The sequence below is a fragment of the Euleptes europaea genome, chromosome 1 (assembly GCF_029931775.1).
Source record: "Euleptes europaea isolate rEulEur1 chromosome 1, rEulEur1.hap1, whole genome shotgun sequence".
Taxonomy (NCBI): Eukaryota; Metazoa; Chordata; class Lepidosauria; order Squamata; family Sphaerodactylidae; genus Euleptes; species Euleptes europaea.
Genome location: NC_079312.1, coordinates 116,714,411 through 116,726,842, shown reverse-complemented (window position 1 = coordinate 116,726,842; position 12,432 = coordinate 116,714,411). Strand labels below are relative to the sequence as shown.

Sequence of the window (12,432 nt, the reverse complement as noted above, 5' to 3'; positions counted from 1 at the left end):
AATCCAAGACACCCACAAAAAACTTAGGCTGCTTCCACTGAAGTGATTATTCCAGTCTGTGTAGCTCTTGTTGATGCTTCAAATGCATTTTCAGTGGAAACTGACCTCACATCTTCCTTGCATCATTTGCCTGTGGCTGCCGCTGCCCCCCATGCCACCAGGCTTTTTAAGACTGTAAAAAAATCAGCAATTGCAAGAAAAGTGCAGTAACACTATAATGACTTATTGACCTATTCCATCTGAATTCCCAGTTTTCACTTTTTCAGAGATATAACCTTTTCCTGTATATCTTTCCAATGAAAAGGACTAGAGGTTTTTTTAAGCTGGAAATTCAGAGGAACTAATAGCTTGTGGCAACAGATTATATATAAAACATTATAATACCACAGCACAAGTGCAACGGCTGATTTTTAAAAAAGCCCTTTAGTAGTGTGAGAGGAAGAAGGCAGCTGGGGTGGGGAGGGGCCTGGCAAGGAAAATGGAAACCAGTGCGGCAGGACTTGCTCAATTCAGTTTCCCCACCAGATTATTCTCTCAGGTGTCAGACTACCCATGCTCTACCCACATAATAGCATCAACCACTTGTAGGGCAGAGGCTAGTCTTGCAACAGCTAAAGGCAACACCTGCAGGGCCCAGTTCAGAATGGTGCAGCACATCTGCATTACACAATATGGGGAAATTTACTGATTGAAATGGGGCAAGGTACACTACCACTATAGCGGTATTCATTCTGGCTACAAGTTCTGCTTACAACTGCCTGAAGATACAATCAAATGTGTGGAAGTCATTGCAAAACCATGGCGGGCTATGATTGCCAGAATAACTTCTTGCTTTTGTCACCAACCCAGTACAAAACATAGCACTCTGGGCAGTTTTACTACTGGTGCTTCTATAATACAATCACCAGTGCAATTGGGGGGGGGGGGAGGCCCTCACCTAAAAACACTCACTAAAATCCAAGGTCCTAAAATGCAGCTCAGTAATACTTTTTGTTAACCCTGATTCTGTTTATTTTATGACACTTATCTGGCATCTGTCACCAGATTCTAGTCTATAAAAGCAGGGATAACTGTACATAACTTTACAGAACTGTTTGCAGTCTTGGCACTGTTTTGTGCATTAAAACTATTGACATAGTTGGACTTCCGCTAGAGACGCTGATCTGAGCGCCACGTTCCTTGGGAGCTCCTGAGGGACCCAAGAAACGTTCAAATTTGGGGTGCACGCTGCACCCCTACCCGGCTCCTAAGCAGTGGATCGGGAAGCAGGAACTCTCCTGCAGCCTTGAAGATCGGTCTGACCTCCATTTTTCTGAGAGAGGAAGACTCTCGGGGAATTGGGCGCGGTCCCGCCAGCATTGAGGGGAAATACAACACCGCGCAAGTTTCTTTGGAATCAGGCTCAGATCTCCTCTACCTATTACCACCTAAGCAATTACATGGAAGCAAGAATACCTACTCTTCTAAAATCTGAGTAAGTTACAAAAACTCTTTTGTTTTACCTGGATCTGGAGGTTCTGAAGGATTGCCAAATACATCTATTAAATCCGCGCCTCCCCACCTGATGTATAAATGACTCTTAGAAAACAAAAAAAATCAGATAAATCGGCAGGAATCCTATCAATCTGATCAGTGGGTAGATATAACAAACAGGATCTTTTGAAAGACGTTACAACTACCAATCAGATACTTTGATGCTGAAAGGGGAGGGAGGAAGAAACCCCCCCTCCTTAGGTGTCGTCTTTTCGTCTTCAGTGCCTAATGCCATCGAGAGAGTATCATAGATCGTGAGACCGGAAGTGTGGCTCCCTTGTGTAACTGGCAAATAATTCCCAAGTTCCTGGACAAGAGGAGGTAACGGAAGGTCCACGGGCCTGCAACCTTTTGGGTATATCCTGTTCTCTGCAGCAGCTCTATACTAGAGTGTTTTCAACTTGATGGTATTCTAACATTAAAGTACTACCCACAATACAAGAATCCTGTTGAATTACACCAAAAAATAAAAAAGCTTGTAGGTATTTGTCTGGACTTTACCAACTAAGTTTCAACAAAACCCTTAAAAGCAGCAAGAATGGAACGTGCGATTAAACAGATGGATCAACTATTTGCCATGATAAACACCCAATATCAATCTATTAACCAAAAACTGGATACTATTCTGGATGTAATTAAAGACATAAAGGGCCAAGCTACTACAACGAAGTCAGACATGAAAGCAGTGGATTCTCCAATTGAGAAGACGGCTGAAGATCAAAAAATCCCCATAAAGGAAGTGGAGAGCAAGGATAAACAACTACACGCTGCATCCTCTCAACAAGAAACTGCAACAGACCAGCTGCTTACGATGGATATGAACGTGAGAGACGTTGATTTTTGTCTTTACAATTTGCCTGAAGAATTCTTTGATACTAGCTTGGAGGACTTGAAGGGTGGAAAGGCTGGAGCTACTGGGATCTCTCTTTATGATTTTGGAATTGAAGAAATTACAATGCAGGTTTACTATGAGAACTCTATGCTCGCAGAGGGAACTTTACCAACAATATCACAGGATGCTCTTCGGTGTTTGGTGTTAATGAGGAAAAGTGGAAGACGCTGGAAATTCCGGACAAAAGGACTGGCTAAAAGAGTCTAGATTTTTTGGAAATACACAAGGAACTGGTTAAAAGGTCTGATTTTGGTAATAATGGTATAATTTACTATATTAATACATTAGAAAGACAATTTATAATGAATAGGTGTTGGGAGACATGGAGGGTTTACGGAGAAACTGTTTTATAAAGTAGTTGATAACTTACTTATTGATCTAATCCATTTACTATTAATGAGATTTATTAACTTTTTTTCTGTGTAAGTATTAATTATTTTCTAATGATTATATTCAATGCTATATCTTTAAAACTGTATGAGATTTAGTTTAATGAATTAAAAATATTAGGATTAGAATTGTTGATACCAAAGAGTATACAGGTTTATTAATGGATGGAGGAACATGTAGGGGAAGTCCTGTTTTATTTTTTGTTCTTTTTCTTTTTACCTTTATATTAGATATACTTTCAAATGTAGAAATGTATATGCTAACTTGTTTCAGAAAAATAATAAAAATTACTTTAAAAAAACTATTGACGTAGTTTTTATTTCTAGTTTTGTTACAAATCAAAATTTCAAAATTTTATTTAAAAAGCATTGTTCTGCTTTTTCCCTTACTGTACAAAACTAATCACAGAAAATAATTTTCAAGCAGCATAAACTGAATACAAAAAAATAAGAGAAGTAGAAAGTTGTATTCATTCCAGCTAAAGCCAACAGTTTTAGCCCCCAAAGCCCATAGCAGAAGTAGACATTGTAACTGAAGAGACTTTCCAAAAGCCTGTCAGGGAAGGAGAAGAGATATCTGTCCGTCTTCAAAACCCTATACATTATCGTGCTCTTTTATAATTTATCCTTCAGGCAGGCCATGGGGGGGAAGAGAGAGGCGGTGGGCACCACTACAAAAACAAAGGTGAGACCTTAAAGGTGCACAGGATTAAATTTGGGCAGACACTTTTCACTGGGGCACTCAAAACACTGTGGCCCTAATAAACTGATACCTGCACACTTCCATGTTGCTCTATAATTTGTGCAAGAAGAACAGAGATGCAAGTGTACAAAAGTCACAATCAATAAGAATAAGCACTTGAGGATTACATGCAACGGATATAAACTACCAATAATTTCCCATAAAATGCAGCACATTTTGAGAAAGGTAGGCTCATTTTTACTATTTAGAAAGTGCATAAAACAGTTATTTCCTGTGGTGTTCTGCTTCTTAGAATGTTTTTTTTTTCATCCTGGTTACAACGGTAGAAGAAAACCAGTTTTGCTTTGGCCCTGGGTTGCATTAAATGGACACATATTGTCTTAAACTGAGGACTGAACAGCAGTTAATATAAAATATGTTAACCTCTATAGTTGATCAATGTCACATGCAAGGCACTGTAACCATCAGTTTCTATTCTCAGCTTGAAAAAAAGTTTCTATTTTCCTGTATTAGAAACTTGCTGCTGCAGTGCCGTTAGTTGGAGATCCATGATTGATTACCCAGTTTTACTTAACTGAAGTATAGCCATATGGGGGAGGGGAGTGCTTTTCTTTTTCTTCTGTGAAACTTGGCCAATCAGTATTGTTCCCTCCTCCCACCATCACTGCTGCTTGCCCCAGGTCAACAAATTGGCAGCTCCTCATGCTGTACAACAAGGTAGCAGGGAGCTCACAGCACTTGCACATAATGGGCTGGATCCACAAAGTGTTTCTCCAGGGAGGATTTCTGCCTGCAGAGGTTCACCTTCTCATAGGGTTGCCAACTGCCAGGTAGTAGCAGGAAATCTCCTGCTAATTCAACTGAACTCCAGCCGATAGAGATCAGATCACCTGGAGAAAAATGGCCGCTTTGGCAATTGGACTCTATGGCATTGAAGCCCCTCCCCAAACCCCGTCCTCCTCAGGCTCCGCCCCAAAAATCTCAAAAATGCAGTTCCTTGGGGTCCCCTGTTCCTCCAGAGCAGCATTTTTGGTTGCAGGATGGGACGTGAAGAAGTCATACATTACAGGAGGAAATCCTCCCAGTCGTGGAAATGCTCTGATGGATTCAAGCTATCGTGTTATTTGCCCCCTGAAAGAAGTAAACCACATTTCTCATTGGAAAACACACACTTTCAACAAAATTGGCACAAATTTCATATTACTAATATCATGCTGAATTCAAGTCTCAACTCAAAATAAAAAGATTTGTTAAAACACTATTGTAGTCTAGTAACAAGATTTTATTTAAACTCATTGGTTTTACTGGCATGTGTATCTACTTGTTCCCCTCCCCCACTGAACAGAATTCTGATACATACTATTCATTAGCAATTCCAAAACATTTCTAACTATTCATAACTAGCATTTCTAACTATGCAGTCCTCCCTAATGAAAGGAAATTTTTTATTGAAAGTGAGAGATTGCTGTTTACATCCAGGAATATTTAAGCAGAAAATTACCCATGAACACGAACATAAGGCAACAAGCATCAGCAACTTTCACAGAAATGCCATGAAAGCCAAGAGGCAACGACTGAGGAATTTATCCTATTTATAACTAATATTCCAGAAATGCAAGTTTATTTTTAACGCTTACTTAAAAGCACACAAGGTTTTGGAGACATTAACATTCAAGTTCAATTCTGTTTCTACTAAAAACTACCTTGCAAAAGAAAATATATTCCATCTAAATACTAACAGCCCATTCCTGAGCTGAGGAGTACGGGGATGGCTCAAGCCATTCCTAAGCCATTCCGTTTCGCGGCTTTTTTTATTTAACTGGGGCTTTTCGCCCCATTGAAAACAGCTAAACAGCAGGCGCAGCAACGCTGTTCCGGCTGCCGGCGCAAGTGGCCAAAAGTGGTGAGGAAGCCAACCAAGCGGTGGCTCCTCCCCCGGAACGCCCCCCTGCACCGGCGTGGCGTCTCCACGCCGTTGCCGGCGCCAAGGAGAGGTCGCACCGGCGGAGGGGGGAGGCGCAGTCCCATGGCGCTCGGCTGCCGCCGGGACTGGCCTCACCAGTGGCAGGAATGCGTGTAATCGCGTGATTACACGCATTTACACCGGCGGCGAGGTCACACCGCCTCCTATCTACTTTCAGCCCCATTCTCAGGAATGGGCTGTAATTTTAAAACAGCCATATGCCTTTAATGCTCTTAGTATCATTTATCAAGCAGGCAACTGCCAACCTTTTGACAAGCATGTCACAAGTCCAGTCTACATGACATTACAATTTTAGTGCACACTACTGTAAATACTTAAAATATTTCTATCCCACTATAAGTATATATTTAAAATATTAATATCCAACATTCTCAATTGAGAACTCATCTGGTAACTTCTAACAATAAGCTAATATAATGATAAGCTAATAAAGACAGCAGTATAAAATTAACCACTAACATCCAGCATTAAAAAATTAGTTTCCAATCCTACAGCATAAAAACCAAAGTACAACTACAAGGAAATATATAAATAAAACCTTTTGTAACTGTCTACAAACAGCCAGAAAAAATATAAAACTGTTTTCACCTGCTGCCTAAAGTTCAGAGTTGGCAACTAACACCCAACTGCAGGGAGGCTGCTCCAAAGATGAGGTGCCACAACAGAGAAAGCCATGCCTCTTATCTCTCCTGTGCCTTAAATATGGTTTTGCCTCTGGCCTTCCAAGCAACTACTGTACAGAAGAGGTACGGAAGAAGAGTAGCTCTGATTCTACGGCACAGCTGGACTTGCAGGCTTCCTGCTCCTGTCCAAGCATGCCACAAAAGATACAAATTAAAACACACCCTCAAATTAATTAATTAAACCAAAACTATTAAGAGCAAGTGTGCAAAGTGTGCACCATGAACTGCAAGATCATCAACCCAACTGTTACAATGCAGCCAATGCATAACTCTTAAATTTCTCACCACTTGCTTATTTAACATTCAATTCTATATAATGAAAGAAATAATTATAATTTAGTCTGAAAATCCACAAGAAAAACATTCCAGGTGTATTTGGTTGGATACTGTAAACTGTGAATGCAAAATGCTTATGGAAGCAGATCTTCCCTGCTTTCCCTTTCCTGTAACAGCACCATGAATCCTCACCCCCACAAAAGTTGATGCTGGGGATCAGGGGAACCTTGTGGACATGGTGCCATACAGCAGGGGGGCTGCAATTGGGCAAGATTGCTCCACTCCCTCTTGTGGCAGTGTAAACCTTGCTCCACCAAACTTCCCACAGTAGCAGAACAGGGAGGTGAGGGCATTTACTCCTTTTTAAAATGAATGTAATGGGCTATTAACCTATTCTCCCTACACTACTCAGAGAGACTGAAGATATACTACTCAATTGCTCACAACCACAGCTCCTGGATTCTATTAGTATTTTAACAGAGGGCACAACTTAAAAATTTTAAACTGCTCTTGATAGCACATACAACTGAATACAAACATTTTCACTGTGGTTCCTTAAGTGATTGATAGAGCAATCCTAAGGGGAGGGCTAACTGCAGCATGCCTGGGCACTGCATAGCCACAGCGCAGCTGCACCACCTCCTGAGCAGCTTACTGCCAGCAAGCCACACAGGAAAATTCCCCGAAGCCTGTGAAACTGCTGCATGCAGTTCCATGGGCTGCGCCACCATTTTTGCTGGTGTAAGTTCACGCCGGCACAAGGGGGCGTTCCAGAATGAAAGGGCTCAGAGAGCTGACTAATGTCAGCCCCGCCCCTGAGAACAGCCCCTTTGACGCCAGCACAAGCTCCTGCACCATAGGTACGTTGCCACAGCAGCTGCACCAGCATCCATGCATGGAACTACTGCACCACTCCCCGGCACTGGCGTAAATGCCCATTTGGATGGCACAAGTGGTATTTATGCTGGTGACAAGGTCACACCACCTCCAAAGCCCTTTCGCCCCCTCCCTTTAGGATTGCATTTTTGGTCAATCACGAGATCAATTTAAAATTATTCACTTCAGTTATCAGACTGTAAACTAAAACTACAGCATAATGAAATAAGATATATACCACACTGAACTGTAACCAAGAATGACAGTGCAAATTTTACATAATGTATGTAAATAAAATACATGTTAATTACAGACTTCTTTCCAAGTGGATACTACTGCTGCAAAATATTAATTTAACTTATATCATTGGCAGGGGAGGGTGGCGAAATAAATACTTAAATAAAAAGGGTCTGTAGGATAGGAAATAACTATTACTGATAAAAAGGGGGTACTTTATAGTAAATATGATTAGACTAAAACTGCAAGAGTCTTTTGGAAACTCTCAAGACACCAAGCTATGGAGCTCCGTTTTCATTATTTTAAAAGGCCAACTGTTGTATTTATGTAACACATCAAATAATCTATGTGCGTACCTGTACATTTACATTACATTTTTTAAATTAAACCTTGTTTAGGCACCTATGTCTCTCTTCTTCATACTGATAAAGATTTGATTCTACACTCTGAAGTATGAATTACACTTACAGAAAATGAAAACTGATTTTGATACAAAAGCCAATAATAATAAAGTTATATGTACTAACTTTTGCAAGGTATTAAAGCCATTAGAATTTGTTGTGTCCAAATGAAACCTGGGCAAATGACTCACATTTAAATAGGACTTTCTACAAGTCTAAGTAAACACCACTGATGAAACCCTGGCAAAGATCCTGACTGACTTCAGTAGGGTGGAATTTCATGCCAGGTCCCTAGGTAAGCAGATCTCAAGCTTACCTAAGCACTCATTCTGGAATTAAACAAACAAGATTAAGATCGCTCATTATTTACAACATTCAAGAAGGCTATCTAGAACCCCATATAAAATTTTCTGCATTTTTGTTACTGTTTTGCTGGCTATCTTCAGCTCAGTAGTAGCAGAGAAAGACTGGAGAATGTGACTTTACAAAGCAATAAGGCTCAATAACACTGCAGTAAATTCCATATTAGTGGAGATCTTCAGAATTAATTGGACTTTAAGTACATACTAATTTAAAAGTGGAAGATTTAGGCTACAATTCTAAGACTACTTACCTGGAACACCTATTAAAATCAGTAAGCCTTGCTTCCAAGTAAATGTATCTTGGATCAATTGAGTAGTTAAACATTCAAATAAATCAGTTTTAATTTCAAAAGAATTACAAGTTAATCATTCTCACTTTCCCATGAGGATATCTATTTCAGCAAGACACTGACAGTGCTACCTGGCTTATGATTATAAATTATTCCAACACCTTTCTTGTAAAATCAATCTCAACGTAGACAATGTACATTACCTATTTCCAACCTTACCACAGCACCACAACCGTGGCATGTTGGGTCCTGTAAAAACACATCTATACTTTGACGCCCAAAGGTTTTACTTTTAATGTAATAGCTTGAGTTATTTTTCCTAGAAGGTAAGCATTTAAATAACTGTAAATGAGTTAGACTATAAACTCCTTGGGTCAAGGAATTGCTATTGTACACATGTATATAAATAACTATGTACGTTGGTGGCGCTGTATAAATAACGACAATGTGGTAATCGTAGGGCAACATACTTGAACCAAATGTTAGCAGATTTCAACTGTATTCCCAAAAGACGAGTTATGTTTACACAAAACATTACAAATTTTGCCACATACTGGCAAAATTAAATGGAGTTATTCTCTAAATTAATTTAGTGGATTCCTCCTAGAAGAATATGCAAATAAGGCTTATGAATTTCCTCTCACAACTACAATTCACCTTCACAAATCAAGAGGAATGCAAAGTGGATAAAGATATCATTTTAAATTTAAAAATAAAGATGTCATCCTCTTATCTGTCAGGATTATTTTGATTTTCATTTATATTCAAATACATAAAGTATGAGAAAAAGCACACTGTTAGAAAATGTTTATGTCTCTGAAATCACTTGCAATTTCACATAAATCAGTTAAACAACATAAAAGGCTTAGTTTCCCTTCCTTACTGACAACAGTATACATGGAAGTTAAAGCTGTTAGAGGTCAAACAAATAATTCATCTATATTGACAATATTGTGCTATAAACAGACACTACAAAGTCATCCTACAATGCATTAAAGTGTCTGGAGTAGTGGCTTAATGCAGACCTTTAAAAAGTCAATCGGAGATGAGTGTAATTAAAGAGACAGGTCTTTGAAAACGTGCTTAGTTATTAAAAGGACAGTACACCAGAATTTCCACATCAGCAGCACACCTTAGGAACAGTATATTTCCCAACCATCCCAGGCTTCTGAAAATTAGACACACAATAACATTTTAGCCACGAGGCACTCCTTATTACGCCATGAGACGCTCCCTTCAAAACTCAGGGCAGAAATCTGTAGCGCCTCGCTTTCCCTTAAAGACACCAGCGCCATTTGTACACGGGAGGTTTTGCCTTGGATTCGCCGCTCTCTCGATGCGCGTTTCTCCCCCCCCCCATCCGAATTCTCAGAACTCTGCACGGGGGCTGATGGTGGAGCCTTGAGAATTCGGATGGGGGGGGGAAACGCGCATCGAGAGAGCGGCGAATCCAAGGCAAAACCTCCCGTGAACAAACGGCCCAGGCCTCCTGCACCGCCAGAGAAACAGAAATCGGCAGAGAGCCCACGTGTGTCGCGCGTAACCCGAGGCGGCTCTTGCCCGAGCCCGCTGACGGACAACGGCCGCGGGGATTGCAGCCTTTAAAAGCCCTTAGGCGAGCCCATCACGAGTCGCCTCCACGTTATGCGCGGAGGACCGGGGGGGGGGGGCTCAGATCGCCCTAAGCTCCAAGGGCTGGAGAAGGGGAGGGGGCGCGACCACGAGGAACGCCTGGTCGGTGAAGCCGGCCTTGCAGGCTGCAGCGGCAAGAATGACACCCTTCAGGCCTCCTTGCCCGGCACTGTGCGTGTGGAGAGAGAACACCCCCCCCCGCAAGGCGTGGTTGCCCTCTCCTCCCCGGGAGGCCCTGCAAAGCCCGGCGCCCTCCTCTCACGCCCCCCTTGACTGACACGCTGAGAATGGAGGTGGGGGGGGGAGAGAGAGAGAGAGAAGGCAGGAAGCCGGTCTCGAGGCGCGTGTCGCCGCCTTCCACCCCCACCACCCCCCGACAGTCCCTCCCTTCGCTGCACACTCACACTCGGGGCAGCTGCAGCGGCGGCGCCCCCCGTCGCTGGAAGACCCCGTCCACGAAGACGCCGTTCTTGCCGAGGCAGCGCAAATAAAAGTCGCCGCCGCCGCCGCCAGACGAAGGAGTAGCAGCAACGGCGGCGGCAGGCTGGGACTGGGCCCCGTCGCCGGTGGCGTTGGCTGAGGCGGGGCCGGTACTGTTGTTGGAGGCGGCGGCGGCGGCCGGGGCCTGGGCGGGCGGGGCGGTGAAAATCTCGAGGTGCCGGCGGGAAATGAAGCTGGAGTGGCCCATGCTCACATCCACCGAGCCTTGCGAGGAGTTGCGGCCGATGGTCACCGAGCGCTTCTTCATGAGGTATTCGAACTCGCGGCCCTCCAGCCGGGCCACGGCCGCTGCCGTCCCCGCCGCCATCTTGGCCGAGACAGCGCACGGGACCGAGCGGCCCTCAGCCCCCTCCCCCCCCGCACACCCGCCCGCCCGCCGGCCCGGCCCCAGACACAGCAGCCGAGCGCGCCGTGCAACCCACGCTCACGCAGACCCCACGTCCGCTAGACGGGCGGCGGGCTCGGCCAATGGGCGCGCAGCACGCCCATGGAGTTACTCCGCGCCCACCAACCACGAGCGGGGCCCGGACCAGCGCGAGTCAACAAGATAGATTGTACCGCACAAGAGCGAGACAGGCAGCCGGGCGGCGGTACGACGCGGGCTGGAGCGTCGTCATAAGGTGGAACGGGTCCTGGGGAATCTGCAGCTGACGAGCAGCTAGATCCACCGCTCTTTACACGTTGTGCCTGATGAGCCTTGTTTCAGGAACTGTACAATTCCTTACAGGAGGTCAGGACAACCCTGTAGCATAGTCCCAAATACATATATAGCAATGACAAGACCAACTCAGTTTATCATCTCCGCTGCAAACGTCAACAAGGAAGTAACTCTTCATATTTGCTCTTTAAGGGGCAGTTACTCGTTTGTGTTTAACCGATAGTAATTCTGTGCATCAATGGGAGCAATCAGACTAAAGGTACACACGTGGTCATGTTCCCCAGGCTTTAACAGTAGAATGTACAACCATACTGTTCTGTCTGTGCAAAGAGGCCACTGCTGAGAGACACCATTCAGGAATACTGTGGAAACTAGCAGAAAGAATTAGAATTATTTGTGTCTCATCCTAACAGCGTTGTCCTCTGTGGACAAGAATATTGACCAAGACAATCCGTTTCTAGCCTACTCGACCAATTCTGCATCATTAACTGCAGTGACACCTGTACAAAGAGCTTGCTTAGGATCAGAGTCCAGAACTCATAATCTGGTATTCAGTTAAAATTATGTCCTGGATAAAGTTTAGGCAATTAAAAAAGGAATAATAATCAGAAAAGATATACAGATAATGTGTGCAAGTCGATGGTTACCATGCCATGGTACCATATAGTACCATTTACTATGGTAAATGTTTCATTTAAAAACTGATGCCTGCCACAGTTGCTGGCGAAACGTCAGGAAAGAAAATTCCAAGACCACGGTTACACAGCCCGGATAACCTACAGGAACCAATGAACTCTGACCGTGAAAGCCTTCGACAATATTTTGAACAAAGATAATTTGACAATAAATCTTTACATGTTTCTTTTCATGTTCCAGTATGTCATCTGTTCATTTCATTATGTTTACAATATCTCACATTCTACTATAAATTCCAGTAATCCTGGATTTCATGTCTTGTCTAATCATATGCAACAATGCCCCCAATCCAATGCTCATTATATAGGCTACTATAGTT

The 12,432-nt window shown here is 43.1% G+C and overlaps 1 protein-coding gene across 1 annotated transcript in view; it reads right to left on the bottom strand.

Moving 5' to 3' along the window:
• Window positions 1–11,102, bottom strand: part of FOXK2 (forkhead box K2) — a 39,941-nt gene extending 28,839 nt beyond the window's left edge. The window contains exon 1 of the mRNA XM_056866935.1: window positions 10,663–11,102. Within this exon, the coding sequence (XP_056722913.1) occupies window positions 10,663–11,066 (404 nt within the window). The 5' untranslated portion in view covers window positions 11,067–11,102. The remainder of the gene's footprint in view (window positions 1–10,662) is intronic.
• Between the last annotated feature and the right edge of the window lie 1,330 nt (window positions 11,103–12,432).